General features: G+C 34.1%; 4 protein-coding genes across 5 annotated transcripts in view; 1 reads left to right on the top strand and 3 right to left on the bottom strand.

Annotated features, from left to right (window-relative positions):
* Positions 1-26315, top strand: part of LOC142337798 (cyclin-dependent kinase 9-like) — a 209603-nt gene that overhangs the window by 89618 nt on the left and 93670 nt on the right. The gene's annotated exons all lie outside the window — the stretch shown is intronic.
* Positions 1-26315, bottom strand: part of LOC142337797 (testis-expressed protein 264-like) — a 114956-nt gene that overhangs the window by 33339 nt on the left and 55302 nt on the right. The window lies entirely within an intron of this gene.
* On the bottom strand, positions 954-13911 carry LOC142338580 (testis-expressed protein 264-like). Of its 2 annotated transcripts, none has more exons than XM_075388385.1 (3): positions 13613-13911; positions 6209-6505; positions 954-1898 (listed from the first exon to the last, which is right to left on the bottom strand). In XM_075388385.1, exons 1-3 carry the CDS (start codon positions 13829-13831, stop codon positions 1692-1694), a joined length of 723 nt encoding a protein of 240 aa, XP_075244500.1. In that variant the 5' UTR covers positions 13832-13911; the 3' UTR covers positions 954-1691. The 2 variants fall into 2 exon arrangements, with proteins under 2 accessions (XP_075244500.1, XP_075244499.1); XM_075388384.1 differs by having other exon boundaries at positions 13562-13898.
* Positions 17732-26315, bottom strand: part of LOC142338122 (membrane-bound glycerophospholipid O-acyltransferase 1-like) — a 35955-nt gene continuing 27371 nt past the window's right edge. Inside the window, exon 5 of the mRNA XM_075387756.1 lies at positions 17732-19040. Coding sequence (XP_075243871.1) covers positions 18432-19040 — 609 coding nt within the window. The 3' untranslated portion in view covers positions 17732-18431. The remainder of the gene's footprint in view (positions 19041-26315) is intronic.

Genomic DNA, 26315 nt, shown 5'->3' with positions numbered 1-26315 from the left:
CCCACGATGGAACAAATCTGTCCTTTCTATCGTCGAGCGTCAATTGAAAACACTTAATTGTTCCAAATCGTTGCGTAGCACATTTGGCAAAATGAATTAATATTTTCAAAATAAAGGATAAATTATGGTTAATTATTGATTTAAAAAAGCGAAAGGGATAGTAAAATTATAGCACCAGAAACCTTACTTAGAAAACAGATGTAAAAATAGCCTTCTTTTGAGTGAACAAAGATTGTGTCAGAAGTTTTCAGGTTTTTACTTCCTCTAAAAGTGGAAAAAGTGAGCTAAGAAGCTTATTTGATGCCATTATTCACTAAAAGATGAATTTTGAATTATTTAGCCAAATAAGTCCGATAAAACCGTTCAGCAACTCTGCTCTATCTTTAAGAGTTGAACCAATAACACTGTCCTTGAACACACGTCAATAAACCAGTAACATATTTTGGGCAAATTTGATCACAATTTTAGCAGATTTGATCGAACGTAAAGTGTGAGCAAGACAACGGAAATCAACCGAATAGTCGCGAAATCTAAAATCTCAACTCTTCGGAAAATATTGGAGTTCCAAAAATCTTTTTATTTGGACCTTCTGCGCATGACGGACTTTAACGCTAGTACTGACAACTCTCTCCGATGAAGATTTCGATCGGCCAATACAGACTGAACAAAAAATACAGTTTACCATATAGTCCCCCCCCCCCCCCCCACTAAGGCAGAGTCGGAACAAATAGCGTCTGAATTCACATATCTTTAAAACAGATATTACGCATACAGATCATCACAATGCTAACACTAATGACTTCTTCGTTCCCCGGTACTTTTAATTCCGTGACAAATCCCCCAACCCCGTGCTTCCTTCCTAGTGGGCCATGATAACTATCAACTTTTGGGTTTAAGACCTACACTTCGTTAGCTTTGAAATTCCAACAAGTTGAAGCTCAACCAAGGAAAAATAAAACCAAAGTCGTTCAATTCAAGGTCGCATGATACACTATCAATATAAAAAGTCGGCAAATACAAGCCATGGAGCAGCAAGCCTAATTAAACAATCAAAGTCCAATTAAGTGGGAATTGAACATACTCAATACGCAGTAAACAATTCAAGAACACAAACAAAACAAAATTAAAAGCTATGTTCAAGAAACTACCCTATTTTGCCAACGGGCAGTTTTTGCAATGACAGAATTATAGAGCAATATAGTTCACACGTCTTACATTTTTGCACCTCGTTTATTATAACATTTAAAAATACAGAGTCAAAATTGATTTGATTCTAAAATAGCCAAAAAGTTCCTTTGACTTTCGCTATATATAGTCAACTTGCTGGGCAGATCATAAAACTGAAAAGACTCAAAACGCCGTTGATGGTGCAATAATGCAAAGACGGCTGCAAATAGTCATTAAAACAGTTATTTTAGCACCGTTATGAATAGCCTTAAATGTCACAATTGACAGGGGACCTTGACAATCGTGTTGATTGGACTTAGTTCAGACAAAGTTTCTTCCGTTCACCCAAATTGTATCCCGTTCTGTTTTTCATAATGAATTCTGTTCTGTTTACTACAATGCACATCGTTCAGTTAAGCTGCACGATATTCAGCCACATTCCATTCTGTTCATTGATATTATGTTCTGCTCAGTCACATTGCATTCTCTTCCATTAAATTCAGTTATTTTGCATTGGATACTGTTTAAGCAGATGATGTTTGCATGCCTCCTGGTACATTTTCTACCTCATCTGCATCAACCAAGTTAGCGTACCTGGCGGATCCGAACTCCGCATTCTCTGGACAGAACTCTGGCACATAATAGCGATAGTTGTTGGTACAAGGAACGAGGAAATGAATAAATTCTTTGTGATAAAACTCCATGAATGGATGCGCTTCCAACTGAAGATTCTAAAAGATACAAGAGGATCATTGAATTGAAGACATTGAAGAACGTATTAGGCCAAAATTCGTCAACTATATGAATAAAAAATATCCCATATAAATAAAAGGGGTGAAGACGGACAGTTGAAACTATCTGCTGCTGTCGTAGAAAAATTTGGAAAATTTTCTTATTTGAATGTCCAATTAAAAACTGAAGACGAACTTCCAAGTTTATTTGAAATTAATGCTTTCTCAACCTTCTTACTCCACGCTGAACATTAAAACAATTAATTCAAAACTGTCAGATTGAATTTCCAGTAAGTTCAGTAGTTGCACCACAAGGTTTGAAATTGATATTGGCAAACAAAAATTTGAAAATTAAAACATCAAGCGATGTATTTATCTTCACTTAAAGTTTATGATTTTCTCCGAGCTTTGAGGTAGAGAGAGGGAGATCTTTATTCATCCAGGGTAAAAAACAAATACAAAAAGAAGACTTTAATATTAGATATCAATTGAAATAAAGGAACAGGACAATGCTGTCCTCTCAATCATACCCAGTATGCAGTAACATTATATTTTGCAGTGAGATTATATTTTAAAAATCTAAAAATTGCAATTTAATAATCTACGATTATTCTATCCAATTAAAGCGCGATGAAACAAGGAGGCTCGGTAATGTGCGATCGCACATAAGGTTCCGACACCGCTCATCCACAATTTTGGCGTAATTGTCTACGAAATGAGGAACAGATTGAAAAACAAAAATTCAAGTATACAAAAAAATTGGTGTATGAACGAAAAGATAGCCTCCAAAGCAATTAACTCAGTGGAGTAAAAATGATGCATTAGATTGATGAGATATGTTAATATTAAGAAAGCGAGTCAAGATGAACAACAACAAACATTAATTACATAAAACTTTGTCCGTTTTAAAAACAAAACTTAAAAACGAAGTCAAAATAGCGTCAGATAAAACTGAAACTGAACAAAATAACTTGTAATTCACCAGAGGAGATATGAGACCAGACCATAATAAGGCTTGGTAACAATTACAAAAAAAACAGTTAAGTGGAAAAATTCGCTTAATTTTTTTCTAAACAATTAACCAATGCTTCTAAAGAAGGGAACTCAGAACTGTAGGTACAATTTTTTTGCGGTTACAAAAAGTACAACAGACAAAACAAAAAATCAATTAAAACTTGCCGGAAAGCGCTTTCGAAGCCGTAGAGCCATACTTTTGCCCTCACAAAATGTTCGATTGCACCTTCTTCGGACACCGATAATGTATCATGAGACCTATCATTAATGAGACTATGTAACAAAAAAAGGTCAAAACTAAGTAAAACTTGAATTGTTTTTTTAACAGAAAACTACTTCCGAAGTCATGAAATCCAATAATTACATAGTTTATTAAGATAATTAAATAGTTTATTCGTCAAAAGGAAGCCCCTGAGACCTGAAATTATCCAGAATATGTGTTACGTCAACAAAACGAACTTGACAAAATTCAAAAAATAATTCACTTTTTTCCGTTAAAAACACGAGTCGCAGCCAGTAACGCACGCCATAAAGAATTCTTCAAAAAAATAACCTTTTGTGACAACAATCCCTTCTAAAACCTCCACTTGAATACAATAACGTCATGTTTGACCAGTAAATACTGAGATTAGGTAAGAAATAGACCCAAAACAATATTGCGAAGTTTTTTTTTTATTTTGGAAAACAATTATTTTTAAAGGCATGAAAACCGTCAGCTATCTATTTATGTCAGAAACTCGGATCATCTATTCTTCCATGAAAAGCCAATGAAATCTGTCATTCTACAGAAAATTTCATACGACTGAAAGAAAAAGTAAAAACGACAAAAATAAAAATCAACTAATTTCTTCGAGAAAGTAGTGTTGAAGCCGTTAAAACCATCATCTATATCTTAAAACACTTTAAAATTATCACTTGTGTCTTATTTTCAACGCCAATAATGTGATACATAAACAGTCAATAACGTGATAATGTGACTAGAAAACGTAAAAAATGGTCAAATACCTAAAAATGTGAAAAAATGTTAAATCTAGTAGTATCAAAGCCAGAAAACCATAACTTGAGATTAAATTCTAAATCAGTAGAAAAAAGAAGCATTCTTTCTTTGCTGACAGTAAACTACAAGTTAACAAAACTAAAAAATTGGCAAAGTTCAAAAGACATTTAAAAATCATTTTTTAAAGTCAAAACGACCATAAGCTTTCAAGTAAAAAACTAAATGCATTAATTCGATTTGAAATCTTCTGTTCTTTAATAAATAAAAAAAGATTGACTAATTCAATTTAAAAAAGACCGACTGATTACAATCCGAATTATTTTTGGATTGTAACAGCCCAAGATTGGTCCAAAACTAGCCCCGCTTATGCTGCTCGTTCATAAGGAACACTTATGTTTGGGAATGTTATAGATATAGCCAATTTGTTAGTTAAAGAATTATAAAATGCTGCGTTTTTGATAATCAACGAGCAAATACAGCAAAAAAACGGCAAAGTTTTAATTACAGAGCACTCTCAACCGAAGTTGAAGTAGAAATAGCCCCCTTTTTGAGTCTACAAAGATTGTGTTAGTAGTGTTTGGGTGTATACTTCCTGCAAATTTAATCAAAGTAGACTAAAGAAACTTATATCTTTTGAAAGAGTCTGAATTATGAAATATTTAGCGAGAATTTTTTAACAAATATTAGTTTTTGTCTTTCAAAATAAATCCAACAACACTTTCTTAAAAAACTTTTAACAAAATTTAGCAAAATTTACAAAATTTTGGTCAAAAATTCCGGATGTGAATGAAATCAACGGAATTCACTCAATTTTCTCAAAAGTTTAAACCTCGATAACTTCCTGTAAGAAACAAAAATCAAATCTTTTTAATTCCATATTCTACTCTGGACGAGCTTCCTAATGATACCAGTCTCAACTCTCTACGATGATTATATCGATCGGCCAAAATTATCTGAAAAAAAATCCATTTGAGTATATAGTTCCTCCCCCCTCAAGAGGGGTCGGAACACACATTATTTTTCTCGGTAGGAGCACGGATTGCTTAACCGTACTAAGCGCATACGATCAATCTGGTCGACATACGGAAGACAGTTGCTGTCTTGAATTATCTAGACCAATTAACTATTCGTCAGGTAAGGTTCCACAGACACATTCGAATGGGATAAAATTTGGTGCCCCTGCAATAACTTTTGAAATTCCTTCTGTTCGTAAAGTTTGTACCGTTTTCGGGCCTAATCAAGGCAGGCGGCGTGCCTCGAAGTCATACAAACCACTTGACTCCCATCATAAAGGAACTAGTTGCGATGACGCAACAACCTCAAAGTGGACAGCACGAGTGGTTAGGCAGAAGAAACCTTTTTCAATACGAACAGCGACATAAAGGCAAAAAGAAAGAAATCTATTTCGGTATCGGTGAAGGGAGAAGACCAGGGAGCACGTTTCTCCTATGAGAGGTCGGCTATGATCGATCAAACGGTTGCAGGACAACACCTTCTGCTTGAAATACGCCGTGGTTTGATTCAAACAGAGGCCAATATAAATTCAGTACGGTAAAATTTTCCTGTACCATCAATCTCAAATAGTGAACGCTCTGAATTCAGAAATTTCTGACATGTTCCCATGAAACAACCTTACTAGTGGTTGCCATGCAACCACGATTAGGGGAAAATAGATATTGAACAATTTGATGTCCGCTTCAACTAGCCGCTTGATGCAGCCTCAGGATGGGATTACACTACAACTTTCTCCAACTGCGATTGCACGTCAATTGTGCAACTTTCATTAAAGACTTTTTAGTCAGCAAGATCCTTTGTTTGGCTTTACTGGCCTTTCGGCGCGATTACGGTAGGAAGTATTTTTCAGCAACAATCAAAGTGCCTCTGATACGGCGATATGTTTTAAGGCATAACTAAATGCACAATACCGAGCCTCCTTGTCTCATGAACCTAATAAATGACCCAATCAGTTGCAAAATTTTCACTTGAGAGCACTTAAATCGAATCGATTGGATATCTTTAACTTAGCAATGAATGGTTTCTTCGGTAACGAATGCGCTCTGAAAAAACATTACCATTTAAATCACAGCAAGAAAATTTTGAAATTGAAAAAATTGTCATGCCTTTTCGAATTTAATAACGCTGATCACAAACAGGTCAATTCTCTTCTCGGCCCTGAGAGCACCCATTTATCAACAGCTATGTCAGTATCGGTTAGCTTTAATCCCCAGTTTCTACTGAAGTTTTGTTACCAGGAATTCCAATAGCAAGATTAAAAAATTAACATAGCAAAATGCCTTACCGCAATGTATCTTCGAAGCTTGGGATACACACGTTTAAGGGCGATGGTAACTGAGATCAAATTGGTAACAGGATACAAGCAGTGTACCATAGGAGTAATGGCCAGATCTATAATGGAGTCCCTCAAATTTTGGTAACTGTCGGTGCTAATTCCGCTGTCGTCAGGATCTGCCCCTGGCAGCATGAAAAACCTGTACTCTGCTTCTTCAAGACGTCTCACAAGCTCTCCCAATCTCATTCTTTCACCGCAATCTTCGACAACAATTGCAACCACATAACGACAATTGTTCTTGTCAACCTTAAACAACCGCGGGATTGTTAGAAAGCATTCAACACTCAAATTTCAAAAAGCTAACAAGAAGTCGAATTACACCGTAACGATGAAAATTGACACTTGCTTTCTCATATCCTTTATCACAAACATCTTATACTTTGAAGTCGCAGAACAGAGTCAGTGATGGTTCAAACCCTTCCCCCTACAAGAACTATTTTCTGTCACATTCTTTCAAAATAGAAATTTGTTCAAGTTTCAGCAGTTTGCTGAAACTTTGAATTTCCATTCCGAAAGAACTCAAAGATTTTGGTTTGAAAAATTATTCTAGAGGGCGTTTCCAGGAATTTACTTTGCTCTTGGGCACTTTAACTGACCTCAAACTAAGACACCAGAATGATTACAATTTGATGAGTTTTTCAAATCTCGTTTCAGGGACGTTAGTAATAACGGTCAATCTGTCCTACCTCTACTTCTATGTCTTTCACAGAATTCCCAAAGCAACAGTAAGTAAACAACCACCAGATTGCCGGAGAGTCAGCAATTTCTTTAAATTACTTATTTCTATAAAACTAATGACTACCACCTTATTCGAAAAATAGCCTTCGATAGTCAAAACAGCAAAACAAAAAAGCTTTGGATAGTCAACAAAGCATACACTGTGTGCCATTGACATCAGCCAATAAAGAAACAGGACAAAATTGGTAGAAAATAATCACTGATAATTTATTAAAAACAAGTCTCTAAGTCATAGAAATCAATTTACCGCCTATTGATGAATTCAAAAAATGCATTTTTATAACCTTTGGAAATCATTAGCGTAAAAACAATCAGGTGAGACAAGTGCAAAAGTCAAATCGCCCTACCTGAAAAACCAAAAGTCAATACTTCAGAGACAATTCGAAAAAATCGCGCATGGAACCTCCTCTGTTTGTCGCTCCCTTTACTACCCCAGATCCATGAAAATCACCACTCTAACTTGACTTCTCATGGAAACGAAAAAGTGGACCTAAAAAAAGCCAACAATACAATCCATTCTTTGAGATTGTAAATTGGCAACAATAGAACATGTGGCATGTCAAAAACATTCGTAGGAAATTAAAACATAGCTGGCCAGAAAACGGCCGCAACAGTTTCGTAGATCTCCAGTCTAAAAAAGATAGACAGAAAAACTTTTTATCAAATGTTGAGATCTTATTTTTTGATTAGGAATCTGTTTGAGTTATTACTACCTTTATTAGCTGCTCTTAAATAACCTTCAATTAGAAACATAAACCGACAAATGTCGGAATAATTGTTTAATTGTCGGAATAATTATTCTGCAACCGAATTTATATTAGCAACAAGCTTTACTTCGGAGCCATAGAGTTCACTCAAAAATAAAAAAAACTAAAGCGTGAAAATGTCACTTGACAATTCAAGAAGGTTCTAGAAGAAAAGCCCAAAATTGTCAAGGGAAAGACTTGCAAAAAAAAAACACGTTTACAATAATTGCTATGAACTTCGTTCATGAGCAATTAAAGACACGCAATCAATTAAATTTGTGACTTTGAATTTAAGTAAGTCAGTTCTGAGTCCGGAAGTCATTTCTGAGAATGGTAAGTCACACGTGACCAAAAAGTTAATCACGCCAATAAATAAAACTAGCTTCAATAAGCGTGAAAATGACGTCATGCACATAATTCAGTTGAAATTGCACGAACGAACGAACGAAAGCTGATTTGATTTGAAGTGATTGTAACGTCCTAACAAAAATCTTGACAAAAATAACATAGCAAAAAATTCGAAACAACTTGAAGACATATACATCGAATAAACCAGCATTTAAAATGCCTAAGTTCTCCTTGCCGAAAGTATCGATGCAGAGAAAAAAGTTGCCAGAAATAAAAAAATACAGATCCAATTTATTTTTCATGTACAAGTACAAATTAGCATAGCCAGAAAAATTCCGGAAACGACTCGAAGACATTTACCCCGAATAAACAAGCTTTTCAAACACCTAATATTTCCTTGCAGAAAGCATCAATGCAGAGAAAACAGCAAAATTGCCAGAAAAAAAATTAAGAATTCAGAAGATTCAATTTAAATTTCATGTAGAAGTACACATTCAAACAAAAACCGTTGTTTCATGCAACGAAAACCAGTTATACAGCTAGACACAAAAGATCAGTTAAGTCATAATGAGCTCACAAACACCTATTTCTGAAGAACAGGAGAAACAGTGATAACGCCTAAACAGTAGTCGTTGAGATGGTTACATCGGCTATCAATAAATTTTAAAAAAAACAAAACGATATAATCGGCCAAAAATCGCAAAAGAACTTAAAATCAGCAAAATAATTGAAAAACTTCCAAATTATTCAAGAAAAAGACAAAACTATTCACAGAAAATCACCAGTCAAAATTTTAAAAGGCATTTAAGCAAATTCTCATTGGCACTCTGTTAAATGAAAACAATTGCAACTATGAAAACCTTGAAAAAAGCTAATCATTACTTTTAACAACTGATAAAATCAGAGCTGAAGAAGCCATAGGTCTTAGGATAAAGATAAAAATGATAAAAACAGATCAGCATGATTTTTGAAAGTTGAAAATCGGAATAAAACATGAAGTAGAAAAATAAACCATTCATATTTACGCATACGTGGCTGGGGAAAATTATATAGCTATCCTCGTGTATAGATTAAGTAGAAACAGTTTTCAATTATTGGCAACAATAAAAAACTTTGAAAAAAAACGTTTTCATAAAAAACCAAGACATGAGATGTTATAATTTGACAAGAATCTGTTTATCTTATTGCTGCTTCTATCAGCTGCGCTGAAATCACCACCAATTAGAGTGACACGCACTTTGACCTTATCTCTTTGAACTAAATTTTAAAAGTCAGATTCAGAGTCAGGTCATTTTTGAGAGAAACAAGTCACGAATGACCAATATAACCACTCAAATAGCAGCAAAAATGACGTCACGCACGCATTTCAGTTGAAATTGCATGAAGGAATGAAAAAGCAGATTAGAAGTGATTGTGACGTCATATGGTCGTAAAAAGTCTTGACGAAAAAACCAAGAGATGGCCAATAATAGCCCCAGCTATCGCTGTGCCTAGCCAGAAAAATTCCGGAAACGACTCCAAGACATTTACCCCGAATAAACAAGCTTTTCAAACACCTAATATTTCCTTGCAGAAAGCATCAATGCAGAGAAAACAGCAAAATTGCCAGAAAAAAAATTAAGAATTCAGAAGATTCAATTTAAATTTCATGTAGAAGTACACATTCAAACAAAAACCGTTGTTTCATGCAACGAAAACCAGTTATACAGCTAGACACAAAAGATCAGTTAAGTCATAATGAGCTCACAAACACCTATTTCTGAAGAACAGGAGAAACAGTGATAACGCCTAAACAGTAGTCGTTGAGATGGTTACATCGGCTATCAATAAATTTTAAAAAAACAAAACGATATAATCGGCCAAAAATCGCAAAAGAACTTAAAATCAGCAAAATAATTGAAAAACTTCCAAATTATTCAAGAAAAAGACAAAACTATTCACAGAAAATCACCAGTCAAAATTTTAAAAGGCATTTAAGCAAATTCTCATTGGCACTCTGTTAAATGAAAACAATTGCAACTATGAAAACCTTGAAAAAAGCTAATCATTACTTTTAACAACTGATAAAATCAGAGCTGAAGAAGCCATAGGTCTTAGGATAAAGATAAAAATGATAAAAACAGATCAGCATGATTTTTGAAAGTTGAAAATCGGAATAAAACATGAAGTAGAAAAATAAACCATTCATATTTACGCATACGTGGCTGGGGAAAATTATATAGCTATCCTCGTGTATAGATTAAGTAGAAACAGTTTTCAATTATTGGCAACAATAAAAAACTTTGAAAAAAAACGTTTTCATAAAAAACCAAGACATGAGATGTTATAATTTGACAAGAATCTGTTTATCTTATTGCTGCTTCTATCAGCTGCGCTGAAATCACCACCAATTAGAGTGACACGCACTTTGACCTTATCTCTTTGAACTAAATTTTAAAAGTCAGATTCAGAGTCAGGTCATCTTTGAGAGAAACAAGTCACGAATGACCAATATAACCACTCAAATAGCAGCAAAAATGACGTCACGCACGCATTTCAGTTGAAATTGCATGAAGGAATGAAAAAGCAGATTAGAAGTGATTGTGACGTCATATGGTCGTAAAAAGTCTTGACGAAAAAACCAAGAGATGGCCAATAATAGCCCCAGCTATCGCTGTGCCGCTATTAAAAACTGAACGCCACACAAAAATTCTATTATTATTAAAAGAAACTCAAGTCCTTGACTGTGCAAAAAAAGATCTTTTCTAGTAAATAAATCCAAAAAACAACTGAGAAAAATGGGAAAAAAACTGCAAAATTGGGCAAGCATGTGTACTAAAATTCTATAAAACCAAAACACTTCGAGTAGTAAAAACCAAGAGAAGGCCAATAAGAGCCCCAGCTATCGCTGTGCAGCTGCTAAAGACAATCAACTGAAGTCGGGCGAAATGCTGTCAAACGCCTGGCGAGCGGTTGCTTTCGTCAGTAGCTTGCTGGTGCTTCGTGAGACTAGTTTGAATACTCAACTCAAGAGGGTGAAAGGAGTAGAAAAGCGGGAGCGTTGGGGGGGGGGGGGGTAATTAAGGTTGCAGACCTCAAGAGGGGTCCAAAGTGTGGGAGGAGGTAGGTTTCTTAACCGCCAAACCCCCTACCCTTCACACCGTCATTTTAGTGTTCTCGGTACGCTTAGAGACTAGCAATAAAACTAGAATAGTAGTAAAGAGATCTGCTCAATGAAGCACTCAAACGAAAAATCGCATTAAAAAACTACAGGACTAATACAATTGTTAAACTTCGTTTGAGAGCAATTAAACATTAAACATACCCGGCAGATTGCCGGAAAATAGCCGCCGTTGATTCCAATAAGCATGATTGGGATTGAACGAATAGAAGATTTTTGTACGAAAAAACTTTTTAAGTACGATTTATTTTGATGGCATTTCGTAGTTGAACATACCTCTGCTTCCTAGAGAGAGGCTACAGGGGCTATTATCAATACCAATGAGCTTTAGAGATGTCGCAAAATGTCGAAAAAGCGGCAAAATGGTAAAGCGAAAAAAAGTTCCACGAAGTAAAAAACATAGCAGCACAAGTCCTGACGTACAATTCAAAAAATTTTCATTGACTAAACAGAAAAACTAGACCAAGAATGGACTATGAGTGAATTGAGAAAACCATTTTGAGAAAAAAATCAGATCAAAAAATAAGAAAAAAACAGAAAATCAATGTCAAAATGCCGTATGTGAACAAAAAAACCACTAGCGAGAAATGAAAAATTTATTCAAACAAAAAACTAGGCCTAGAATGAGCTGTGAATGGATTGGGAAAACCATTTAAAAAATCCGATCCAAAAAATCGAAACAACAGTAAAAATTAGAGAAATTGCCGCATGTAAACAAAAAACCACTAGCGAGAAAGCAAATTTTTGTTCAAACACCGTTTTCTCACTCTACTTTAAAATTAGAGCGAAAAAAATTCACGCCGCAAAACCACTCGCTTTTTCGCTCCATTTCCTGTTTCGGCGTGACCAAAATCACTACTCCAATTTGACTTCAAAAATCATGAAAATGTGTGAACAGATCTTAAAAAAAACATAGCCGGAAGAATTCCGGAAACGACTCGAAGTCAAAATCCATTTAAACGCCATCCAACTACTCATCAAACAAAACGTTCCTTCACTAATTTATGATTATCTTGAAACAAAACCATGAAACAAAGAAGTAAACACAATAAAATCAAATCTGTTAAAGTATGATAAAAAATCTGATCAAGTTTTGTTAAAAATTGAGATCCCGAAAAAACTATCTCTGCCAAAAATGACTTCATCAAAACAACTAGTACTTACTGAAACCACTCATGTGAATTTTGAAAAAAAAATACTTTAGGCTAAATTATGAAAACAAAGCTCTTAAAAACAACTTTCACGGAAAACTGAATAAGTTATCAAATTTTTTAAAATTTCAAAAGCCTATAAATACAAAGAAAAATTCGCATTAGCTAATAGGGTATCCAGATGCTCGCAAAACAATAGGCAATAGGCTAAGAAACTTGCTAAAAACAAAAAAACGAAAAACTGCAAAAAAAAAAATTAAGAAAAATAGTTCCAATTTTCGCCATTTTTTGTTATATTTCTCAACAAAAAAATGATTCTTACCAACAAAACTGTAACCAATTGTTATCATAAATTTGTTCAAGTAGAAGGGGTTTCTTCAATACCCATTTGAGCCAGTAAAAGAAAATAATTGTCAAAAAAAACGCAAAAATTAGCCCCAAAATCAGCAAAATACATTAAAAACTCCCGAATTATCATAAAATTCACATGAATTTCCTAAAACCTTCAAAGCACTACCGAAACCAGCCTAAAATTAAAACAAAATCATAACCAAACCTCTTAAAGAAAATAAATGGAAAAAAACTGCTTTAAAATGCCGCACGTGAACAAAAAAATTTCGCTCGCTTAGAGAAAATTTTTTCACATCAATTTCTCGCTCTCTCAAAAACAGCGGTATGAACAAAAACCACTCTTTTCGCTCCGCTCTTCACTTTTGTTCAGCACCAAAATCACTCCAAATTTTTTCACGCGTTTCATTTCCCGCTTCAAAAATCACTCCAATAAAATTGATTTAAAAAAGGACTTCTCCAATACTCCTCTTCGAGTCGTAAAAAAAAGACAGCGCCCCAATACAATTCAAATTCTTTGAATTGTAAAAAATAGGAGCGCTATAATAGACGGCTGAGAAGATGAGGGCGGCTATGAATCAGTAGAAAAGTTTAAATTGCCGTACGAGAAAAATTCTCTGCCAAAACTACTGGCTTTTTGCTCCTATAACTACTTCATTATGACTAAAAGCACTTCTCTAATTTGCATTCTCATTAACAACAGAAAATAAAAAGTGTGCACAGATAGATCACAAATGACAGACGGCGCACCAAAAGACAGCTCCTAAATAATAGCCGTTAAGGCACTGCCAGCCACTATTAAAAATCTTACCGTTTGAGGATTGTCGTAGTATATGATAAGTGTATCACTGTATGGGGCTACCTTCATTAGAGCGGTGAGATGCTCGTCAGTGTAATCATAGTTCCCAGTGAAAGCTTTGTACGCAAGCAGTTTAGGTGTGTTGAACGGATGCTTCTTTCGCGTGTTCACTTCAATTTTAACGAAAAGCCCAAAATATGCCAAGATAGCAAACATAGTAGCGAAACATATCAAGCCAACAATACCAACACTCAGAAGTGAACACAGAGCATCAGACAGCATTTCGGATCTAAAACTTTGATCGCTGTACAAATAGCAAACTCAAACTTTCATGCGCAAAAATGTTGCCATAACCAACAAAAAGAGCAATAAAAGCTCATAAAAAGAACGGTCTGAAATCAGAGCTTCATAAGAAACACGACAGCTATAGTCTGTCCCATAAAGTTGAAATAAGCGAACGTTCGAAAACGTCAAAAACAGGCAAGTGAGCATCAAATTGGTCATTTGAATGTCGACGTTTTTTCTATTAAGCTTCTATTCATCAATTTTTTCTACATGTTTTAAATTTGAACTTTAACTTTTGAACTCCAATCTGTGGCTTTTGAAACGTTCGCTTATTTCAACTTTATGGGACACGCTATATTAACAGTCGTGTTGGCGCGATCCTATTGCGATTATAGTAAGTCCCATAAAGTTGCAACGCAAGCGAACGTTCGAAAAGCTCGCGGCATGCAAATTGACAGCGTTTTGATAGATATCTGCACGTTTTAAAATTGAACTTTGACCTTTGAAACGTTCGATAGCGTTGCAACTTTATGGGACTGACTATACAAGGCAGTAACAACAATTATTAATTTTTACCGAAGTAAAACATGGCGACGCACAACTGAACCACTCGCGCTACATACCTAAAACAATATCTCCAGCAGTTATCAGGCTACACTACCAATTACTGGAATCATGCATTAGTTACTAAACAGAGTCGTAGGAAAACCAAAAACTTAGTTTACAGAATGTGAGAGGGAGGGGAGCAGTGAACAGATCTAACGGCCTCAAAAAGAGCGATTAGAATTTGCCGAGGTGCTTAGTTGTATTCGAAAAGTTGAACCAGTATTACAAATGTCTGCCGTTCGCTAGCCTATTTGGAATAGATTCAGTAATAGAAACATACCCGGCAGATTGCCGGAAAATAGCCGCCATTGATTCCAATAAGCATGATTGGGATTGAAATAACAGAAGATATTGAAAAAAAAAGATTTTTGTACAAAAACATTTTTTTAAGTCCGATTTATTTTGATGGCATTTCGTGGTTGAACATACTTCTGTTTTAGAGAGAGGCTACAGGGGCTACCATCAATAACAATAAGCATTAGAGATGGTAAATAAGACTTATAGGAACGACGTTCAAATATCGGGCATCTAAAATTGGGCTTTATGGGTTTATCCCGTTTCTATTTCTGACATCCATTTTTGTACTAACTCTGTTCATTTTGAATTGCTTTGCTGAGCAACTGATGTTCAAAATCACTTTTAGCAGAATGAGAGAAGAGAGAAACTAGCCTAGAGAAGTCAAAAAGATTTCACGCAAAATGTTGAAAAGGCGGCAAAATGAGGTAAAGCAAAACATTTTTTATTCGACGAAGTAAAAAAACATAGCAGGACAAGTCCTAACGTACAAGAACGTCTTGGTTCAAAGAATTTTAACAAACAACTAGACCTAGAACGGACAATGAGTGAATTGGGAAAACCATTTCTAAAAAAATGTCAGATGAAAAAAACAAAAAAACACAAAATCAATGACAAAATGCTGCTAGGGAGAACAAAAAACCACTAGTGAGATATGTAATTTTGATTCTAACAGAAAACTAGGTCCAGAATGAGCTGTGAATGGATTTAGAAAACAATTCGATCCAAAAAATCGAAACAACAGTAAAAATTAAGAGTGAAATTGCCGCATGTAAACAAAAAACCACTAGCGAGAAAGCAAATTTTTGTTCAAACACCGTTTTCTCACGCTACTTTAAAATTAGAGCGAAAAAAATTCACGCCGCAAAACCACTCGCTTTTTCGCTCCATTTCCTGTTTCGGCGTGACCAAAATCACTACTCCAATTTGATTTCAAAAATCATGAAAATGTGTGAACAGATCTTAAAAAAAAACATAGCCGGAAGAATTCCGGAAGCGACTCGAAGCGTCAAAATTTCACTAACCCAACCGTAATTGCAGCGGACGCCACTACCTTGTCTATTAAACCATTAACTCACTACCTCTCCAGGTCTGCTCTAAAAATTGGTGAAACTTAAACCACTGTCACCAAGAGAAACAAAATGCAGCAGAATTTTACATCATTGAAAACGTTTGGTAACGTTAAAAAAAAAAACAAATTAAAGAGGTCAAAAAAGTGCTAGACTGAAAAAGCTGACAAGGTTATCAATTGCCCTCAAATAATTCATAATTCTAATCTGAAAAAGATCGCGAAAGCAAACGGCAGATAAATCATAGAAGCTAATTTAAATCTTTTGAAAACAGAAAGCTCAAATTTAAGAATCAGAAAACACCTACAATTACACTTCTAATCACTGCAATTAAGAAACAACACACACTTGTTCCTTGTTGCACATATGCTAGACAATATGATTGCATACTAATTCAAAAATTTAATTGATCATAGAAAAGACATAAGCAGCAGAAGAATATTCGAAGGCAAAAGACCGTTTAAAATTAATACCAAGGCCGAAGAAAATTGCAGTAAATAGTCTTAAGTGGAAATTGTGGAAAAGGCTTGCTATCAAACTCTCAGTACTACCTTATGTTGAGTGAAATCAAATGCAAACCAAAGAAATGACGAAAGTGTAAGAAAAAGCTGAAATTGTTCATTTTTAACAATTGAAAAAATCAATATATCGAAAATAAATGTAGGTGCCAGGAAAAAGATAGAATGATACTAACTAGAATGTGAAGAATATGGGCACAATGTAAGGAACACATGGGCACAATGTAAGTAACAAAAACACATTCTTGATTTTTGAAAGTTTAAAATCAATTCAAAAAATCAAGAAAGACGAACACATTACATTGTTCAGCATATAAGACATATAAAAGATAACTAATCATCCAATACAAAGATCTATTCTCCTGAAGAGAACAAAAGATAGGTAAACGCAGAATTCAAAAATACGAAAAATTGAAATATTTTGCAAAAAAGATGTTCAAAAAACTTTTAAGACTGCATTTATGAAAAAGTTTTAGCTGTTTATCAAAAACCTAACGCCAAAAAATGATTGAATTTTTATTGAAAAGAAATTAAAGTCCCTCATGTTGCAATTACAGCCAAAATACAAACAAAACTTACGAAAATCGGAAAAAAACTACCAAAATTGGATTAGCATATGTAAATTTTATAAAACAAAATTACATCGAGGTAGAAAGAGGCATTGAGTATATGAATGATCAAAAAGAAGTTGCCATATTACCTGATTTTTGACAAAAAGACGGTTAAAAGATCCAAAAATGAAGAAATTAATAGAAAAAAAGCCAAGAATTAACTAAAAAATCAAGAAATATGTGCTAATTTTCAACTTGAAACATATTTTCAGGCTCTGCAAAAACACTGTGGAATCAATTTCAGAGGTTGACATTTCAATATAGTATCGAATAAACTTTATTTCTATAAGTAACCAAATTAAAAGCAAAAAAATTGGGCCACTTTGTCCAAAAAACGGCTAAAACCGGTTATTAATATGTGCCATACAGTCAAAAACTACTTTTCAAAGTCAAAAAGTCATTCACTAAACGAAGCGCATGATCAAAAAACTTCTCTCGCTTAGCGAAAATCTGTTCACCAAGACAGCTTTTCTCACTTTTGCTTTTAGGTCAAAATGCCGCGTGAACAAATCTACTTCCTGTAAAAAAAAAGACCGAGAGAAAACCAATACTCCTCTTCGAGTCGTAAAAAAAAGACAGCGCCCCAATACAATTCAAATTCTTTGAATTGTAAAAAAAATAGGAGCGCTATAATAGCCGGCTGAGAAGATGAGGGCGGCTATTAATTAAAAAGTAGACTTAACATTATCGTAAGTGAACATTCCGACTGGTATGTACACCGCAGCCACTTTCTGTGAACATAGGTTGTTTTTGGTACCAGTACACCATTCTAAAGGGAACTAATTTGATTACAAAACGGGAGAATAGTAAGGTTAAATTTCACCATAACATGACAGGCTCACTTCAAGCGACCTAACATATCCACAGAGAAATAATATACGATCTAAAATACTTTGACAAAACCATATAAATATAAGAAATAAATAGCAACTGAATAAGGCATCATTTGATCATCGAAATTTCCAATCGTTCCACTTCCTCGATCAGCATTTGAAAAGTAGCGTTGTTAGCGACGAGGAATGCCACTAATGTCAACGAGGAATAGATTGTAATGTTTGAAAAGGAATAGTTTGAAAAGGGGTGATCTCAACTGCATCTCGCAAAATAGCCGTGAATATGTTATGAATTCAAGCCTCCTCAGCAATTTCGGTTTTAACGACTACTGAAGCTCTTACATAGCTTTACAGCGACTTCGGGTTTTACCAGTTCAACCATTTTAAAAGGGCTTCTGATTTAAAAAAAATTGAATATTCATAAATCTTTTCACCTTCATAGCTTTAGAGGGATACTCCGACCAAACCTCAAAGATTCCAAATATTTCAATGTTACGTTAATAGTTGCTGATACGAGAAACGCTGGAAACCTCACTGTGAAATTCACTCAATTAGCACTTGTTAAACCTGTTTAATACTCACTTGGTGTACAATGTTAATGAGAGCATAAATAAGTAATAGATCTAAACTCAACTAAATAATCGATCTCTTGGTTATCCTGTCTATCAACTTGTTTTTGTGGACCTCTTAATGGGAAGAAAAGCAATGATCAAGCAAATCAAAGTTGGCAGCCAAAGGTGGCTTTTGATCAAAGGAAGAACTTTATTCGCATCATTAGCAACGTAAATAATCATAAAAGGCGTGCTGAAAAAAATAGAGAAAGAAGTCGTTATGACATCGTAGACAATTGCGTAACACTTAGAGGTCAAGTTCACTCTATGACGTAACAGCCGACGCATATTCCGTCCTGCAAGCACCAAAACCGCTCCGTAAGTCATACCTAACAGAATTCCGATGTAGAAACCATGCCATAACGCAGAAGATAAAAATACTGACAAGGTTTTCATGACAGTTACTCGCTCGTAGACAGAGTACCTTAGCCATTGGGATATAGTGATATGCCAGCCCTCCATTAGGAGCTTAGGACTGCAGGGAAGCATACAGTCAAAAGCACGTAGGTTCAAAACGTTTGAATAGATGGGCTTTCCAGAAGCACTGTAGCCGGAAAAGCCGACACCGCTTGCAGTTGCACAGCATTCTCCAAACAGAATGGCCACGTAATACTTCATCTTGATCAATTCTCCTAAAAACAAGAGAACTGATAGAACAGTTATCTATGAACGCGTTGCTAGAAGAAAACATACCCGGCAGATTGCCGGAAAATAGCCGCCGTTGATTCCCATAACCAAGATTGGGATTAAAAGAGAAGAAACTAGTGAAAAAATGACTTTTGACTATTTATAAAAGCAAAAACGAAGAACGAAAAAAGAAAGTTAGATATTTGTAATATCTGTAATCGAAAAGTGCATTAAATAAATTCCAACAACACCTCTAGAAAACTTCCTATTAAACGCTAGAACACAAAAAAGTAGCAAAAAGCACACAATAAGATTTTAGCAAAAATAAGCAAAAAAAACTCGAAACTTTGCTAAAATCTGCAGAAAAATTACTGAATTATCTGAATTACAATGACCAAAATGACTCAAAGGTAAAATCAGAACCATCCACAAGCAGAAAAAAAATAATTAATTTGGACAATAGGTATAGCCAAATGCTATAAAAAAATGAACAGTAGAAAAATCATCTCAAAACATCTTGAAACAAAATCTAAAAAAAAAAAATAAAGTTTTAAAAAATCGAAAAACCTAAATTAATTTTTTGATTACACAAGAGCACATAGAGCCAAAAAACAAATAGAGTATTGAAAAGCTTGCAAAACAATAGGCAAGTAAATTGGACTAAGAAAGTTTAAGAAAAAAAAGCAAAAACTTTTTTTAAAAATTTCTTTTAGTTTGCTCTCTTCTTAGTTTGCGCTCTTAAAAAATCCGCTTAACACCATTAAAACTGCAATCACTAGGTTCCAAAAACTCCATTACTATTATGCGTCTCTTCAAATCCCCATACAAAGCAGTAAACCAAAAAAAGCAAAAAATTGCTAAAATTCGCCTAAAATTCAGGAAAATAACCGAAAAACATGCAAAATGGTATAAAATTCATATTAATGAACCAAAACCTACAAACCACCATCAAAACAATTCAAAAAATAATACAAAATTATAATCAAACTTCTAAACAAAAAACAAACTGACAAATGTCGGAAGAATTGCTCTTGAACGACAGGCGAGGCAATTTAATTCAGGGGCTGTACCCAAGATCAATTTTTCTTTATGGGTGAAGAAAAACCTATCCCCGCCTGGATTCGAACCACTGACCTCCCGGTCCCCAACCACACGCACTAACCACTAAGCTACGAACCACTGATCTCTGCTATTCTGCAACCGATTTTATATTAGCAACACGCTTTACTTCGGATCAATAGAGATCACACAAAAATGAAGAACCAAAGCGTGAAAAAAAAGCGAGAAGTTGAAGAATTTTCTAGAACAGCGCAAAATTGTCAAGTGAAAAATTTGCATAAAAAAGACACACAAGTTTACAATAATTGCTATGAACTTCGTTCAAGATCAATTAAACAGTTTCAAAATGCAGCACGAACACAAAATTTCGCTCGCTAACAGAAACTTTTTTCACACCTCAATTTCTTGTTCTCTCGAAAGCAGCGGAATGAACAAAAATCCATTCTCATTTCGCTCCTCTTCAATTTTATTCAGCTCCCAAACCACTCCAAAATTTTTCACGCGTTTCATTTCCTGCTTCAAAATTCACTCCAACGAAAGTGATTAAAAAAGGACTTCTCCAATACTCCTCTTCGAGTCGTAAAAAAGACAGCGCACAATACAATTCAAATTCTTTGATTTGTAAGAAAAAATTAGGAGAGCTATAATAGCCGGTTGAGAAGCTGAGGCGGCTATTAATAAACTATATCTTGAAGAAATCTTATATTGTTGCCTATACGTTTCCTAACCATGATCACAGATCAAAGGGAGCAAACAGCCCCTTCTAAACTAACGTACTGAAAAAAGCACAAGTAGTCTAAGATGCTTTACTGCCGTCCGTTGTCAGACAGTTGGAAGAAAGCTGTTTAATTAAAAACATACCCGGCAGATTGCCGAAAAATAGCCACCGTTGATTCCAATAAGCATGATTGGGATTGAAAGAATACAAGATATTGAAGAAAAAAGCTTTTTGTACAAAAACATTTTTTAAGTCCGATTTTTTTTGATGGCATTTCGTAGTTGAACATAACGTTCTTCTGTTTCTCAGAGAGAAGCTACAGGGGCTACGATCAATACCAATAAGACTAGGAACGACGTTCAAATAGCAGGCATCTAAAAATGGGCTTTATGGGTTTATCCCGTTTCTACTTCTGACTTCAATTTTTTATACTGACTCTGTCCATTTTGAATTGCTTTGCTGAGCAACTGATGTTCAAAATCACTTTCAGCAGAATGAGAGAAGAAACTATCCTAGAGAAGTCAAAAAGATATCACGCAAAAATGTTGAAAAAGCGGCAAAATGAGGTAAAGCGAAACATTTTGTTATTCGACGAAGTAAAAAACATAGCAGGACAAGTCCTGACGTACAATTCAAAGAATTTTCATTGACTAAACAGAAAACTAGACCTCAAAAGGACTATGAATGGATTGGAAAAACAATTTAGAAAAAAAATCCAATCCAAAAAATCGAAAAAACAGAAAAAATCAAAGCGAAATTGCCGCATGTGAACAAAAAACCACTACCGAGAAACCGAATTTTTGTTCAAACACCATTTTCTCACTCTACTTTAAACTTAGAGCGGAAAAAATTCACGACACAAAACCACTCGCTTTTTCGCTCCATTTCCTGTTTCGGCGTGACCAAAATCACTACTCCAATTTGCCTTCAAAAATCATGAAAACGTGTGAACAGATCTTAAAAAAAGACAGCGCCGCAAAACAATTCAAATTCTTTTAATTATAAAAAAAAATAAGAGCGCTATAATAGCCGGCTGAGAAGATGAGGGCGGCTATTAAAAATGAAAATGCAAAATTTTCTATAGTTTTTTTGTGCAACTAATTGTGTAAAAATATTAAGAACATAGCTGGCAGATTGCCAGAAAAGATCCGCAATAGATTCGTAGATCGGCAGTTTAAAAAAGACTAAAAAAGAAAGACCAAAAAATTCGTATTTTCATTGAAGGCTGACCTGTTATATTTTGATTAAAAATCTGTATAAGTTATTGCTGCCTCTATTAGCTGATCCCAAATAACCTTCATTTAGAGTGACACACACCCATTTGACTATATCTCTTTGAATTAAAGTAAATAAAAGTCAATTTTAAAGTGAGGAAGTCATTTTTGAGAGTGAGGTAAGTCAAGTGCGACCAAAAATTTAATCACGCATATGAACAAAAAAACTCGCTCCACTAAGAGCGAAAAATGATGTCACACATGCAATTCAGTTGAAATTGCATGAACGAATGAACAAAAAGTGGCTGTGACGTCATATGGTCGTAACAAAAATCATGACGACGAAATAAAAAAACATAGCCGGAAGAATTCCAGAAGCGACTCGAAGCCGCAAAACCTCACAAACAAAACCCTAATTGCAGCTGAAGCAATTACCATTTGAATTCAACCATTAACTCATTACCTCCCCTGGTCTGATCTAAAAATTGGTGAAACTTAAACCACTGTCACCAAGAAAAAAATGCAGCAAAATTTTATATTGTAGAAAAAGTTTGATAACGTTAAAAAATCCGAAATAGATAAGCAGGTCAAAATACTGATGGCCCAAAACAGCTGAAAGGACTATCATTTGACCTCAAATAATTCATGATTCTGATCTCAAAAAGATCAGAAAAGCAAACGGCAGATAACAATCTTAGAAACTAAGTTAAATCTTTTTTTTTAAAAAAAATGAATACTCAAATTTAAGAATCAGAAAACCACTATAATTACAGTTCTAATCACTGCAATTAAAACAAAATCACTGCAATTAAAACAATTAAACCAAAAAACTAATTCAAAAATTAAAATAATCATAGAAAAGACAAGCAGCAGAAAAATGTTCAAAGGCAAAAAATCGTTTAAATTAACACCAAGGCCGGAAGGAAGTTGCATTAGATAGTATTAAGTAGAGCTTTTGGAAAAAGCTGGCTAGCAAACTCTCGGTACTGCCTTGTGTTGAATGAAATCAATTGCAAACAAAGAAATGTCGAAAATGTGAGAAAATGCTGAAATCATTCAAATTTTTAACAACTGAAACAACCAAAAATAAATGTGCCATAAAAAGCTGCCAGGACAAAACTAAAATGATACTAACTAGAATGATAAGAACATGGACACAATATGAGGAACACCGTAATAAAAACACATTCTTGATTTTTGAAAACCAAAAATAAAAAAAAAAACAAAATTCAAGAAAAACGAATACATTTCATTGTTCAGCATTAGAGACATAAAAAAGAGAACTAGTTGTCCAATATAAAGATCTATCCTCCTGAAGTGAACAAAAAAATAAGAAAAACCAGATATCAAACATACGAAACATTAATTACTTAACAGAAAAAGGTCAAAAACTTTTAATACTGCTTTCATGAAAAATGGAAGCTGAAAAAATCAATATACCAAAAACCAAAAAAAAGGTGCCAGGACAAAGCTAGAATGATACTAACTAGAATTTTAAGAATATGGGCACAATGTAAGGAACACCGTAACAAAAAGGCATTCTTGTTATTTAAAAAGTTAAAAATCAAATTAAAAAATTAAGAAAAACAAATACAGTTCACTTCTCAACATTCGAGACCTAGAAAAGATAATTAGTCATCCGATACAAAAATCTATCCTCCTGAAGAGAACAAAAAAAATAGGAAAAAGCAGAACTCAAAAATATAAAACATTGAAATATTTTGCAAAAAAAAATTATAAAAACTTTTAAGACTGCATTTACGAAAAAGCTTCAACTGTTTTTCAAAAACTGAACTCCAAAAAATGATTGAATTTTTATTAAAACGCAATTAAGGTCCCTCATATTGCACAAAAAGACTATTTCTAGTAATTACAATCAAAATACAAACAAAAAACTGACAAAAATCGGGAAAAAAACTACCAAAATCGGATTAGCATATGTACAATTTTACAAAACAAAAATACACCGAGGTAGAGAGAGGCGTTAAGTATATGAATTATCAAAGGGAAGTTGCCAAATGAACTGATTTTTGACAAAAAGACGGTTAAAAGATCTAAGAATGAAGAAATTAATAGAAAAAAAGCCAAGAATTAACTAAAAAATCAAGAAATATGTGCTAATTTTCAACTTGAAACATATTTTCAGGCTCTGCAAAACACTGTGGAATCAATTTCAGAGGTTGACATTTCAATATAGTATCGAATAAACTTTATTTCTATAAGTAACCAAATTAAAAGCAAAAAAATTGGGCCACTTAGTCCAAAAAACGGCTAAAAACGGTTATTAATATGTGCCATACAGTCAAAAACTACTTTTCAAAGTCAAAAAGTCATTCACTAAACGAAGCGCATGATCAAAAAACTTCTCTCGCTTAGCGAAAATCTGTTCACCAAGACAGCTTTTCTCACTTTTGCTTTTAGGTCAAAATGCCGCGTGAACAAATCTACTTCCTGTAAAAAAAAAGACCGAGAGAAAACCAATACTCCTCTTCGAGTCGAAAAGACAGCGCCCCAATACAATTCAAATTCTTTGAATTGTAAAAAAATAGGAGCGCTATAATAGCCGGCTGAGAAGATGAGGGCGGCTATGAATCAGTAGAAAAGTTTAAATTGCCGTACGAGAAAAATTCTCTGCCAAAACTACTGGCTTTTTGCTCCTATAACAAAATTTTCAGGATGGTCAAAAAACTGATAGCCTGACAAAGCTGACAGGGCCATTAATTGCCCTCAGATAATTAATGATTCTAATCTCAAAAAGATCGCGAAAGCAAACGGCAGATAAAAACTTTTCAAAAAAGACAGGAAAGTCAAAATTATTCAAAAAAGAGAGCTCAAACTTAAGAATCAGAGAACCACTACAATTCGATTTCTCAACACGACAATTCAGACAAAAATAATACATGATTCTTCTTTGTTGTATATATGCTAGACAACATGATTTCATATTAATTCAAAAATTAAAATAATCATAGAAAAACAAAAGCAACAGAATAATATTCAAAGGCAAACAATCGTCTAAAAACAATAGCAAGCCCGGAATAAAATTTCAATGAAAAGTAATAAGTCGAAATGTTGGCAAAGACATTCTAGCAAACTCCCAGTACTGCCTTATATTGAATTAAATCAATTGCAAACCGAAGAAACCAAGATCTAAGAAAAAGCTGAATTCATTCAATTTTTTAACAACTGAAAAAATCAATATAACGAAAACAAAAGTAGGTGCCAGGACAAAACTAGAATGATACAAACGAGAATGTGAAGAATATGGACACAATGTTAGGAACACCGTAACAAAAAAGACCAATTCTTGATTTTTGAAAGTTAAAAATCAAATTTAAAAAAATCAAGAAAAAAGAGTACATTTCATTGATCAGCATTCGAGACATAGAAAAGACAACGAGTCATTCGAGACAAAATCCAACTTGCATAACAGAATAAAACAAGAAAAAGCAGAATCCAGACATACGAAACAATGAAAAATTTTGCAAAAAAGTGTTCAAAAAATATTTAAGACTGCATTTATGAAAAAAATTTCTGTTTTTTCAAAAACTTAACACCAAAAAATGATTGAATTTTTATTGAAACGAAATTAAAGTCCCTCATGTTCCCCAAAATACTATTTCTAGTAACTAAAAGCAAAATACAAACAAAAAACTGAAAAAAAAATGCAAAAAACTACGAAAATCGGATTAGCAAATGTACAATTTTATGAAACAAAATTACATCGAGGTAGAAAGAGGCATTGAGTATATGAATTATCAAAGGGAAGTTGCCATATTAACTGATTTTTGACAAAAAACAGCTAAAAGATCCAAAAACGAAGAATTTAATAGAAAAAAAAGCCAAAAATTAACTAAAAAATCAAGAAATATGTGCCAATTTCGCATTTGAAACGCAATTTCAGGCTATGCAAAATACTGTGCTAACAATTTCCGGGGTTTACATTTCAACATAGCATCGATTAAAAATTATTTCTACAAAAAACCAAATTACAAGCAAAAAAAAACTAGGCCACTTAGACGAAAAAAACGGCTAAAAAACGGTTATCTATATGTGCCATTCAGTCAAAAACTACTTTTCAATGTCAAAAAGACATTCACTAAACGCAGCGCATGATCAAAAAACTTCTCTCGCTCAGAAAAAATTAGTTCACACTGCAATTTTACTCGCTTTCGCTTTTAGGTCAAAACATCGTCTGAACGAATAGTACTTCCGGTAAAAAAAACATAGCCGGTAGAATACCGGAAACGACTCGAATCGTCGTGCAAAAGAATCTCTACCATAAATTGGACAAAATCAGAATATCGAAAAAAACACTAG

This window comes from Convolutriloba macropyga, chromosome 4 (assembly GCF_964194025.1).
Source record: "Convolutriloba macropyga chromosome 4, txConMacr16.3, whole genome shotgun sequence".
Lineage (NCBI taxonomy): Eukaryota > Metazoa > Xenacoelomorpha > Acoela > Convolutidae > Convolutriloba > Convolutriloba macropyga.
Note: the sequence above shows the minus strand (reverse complement) of the source record. Positions and strands in the feature narration are given on the sequence as shown.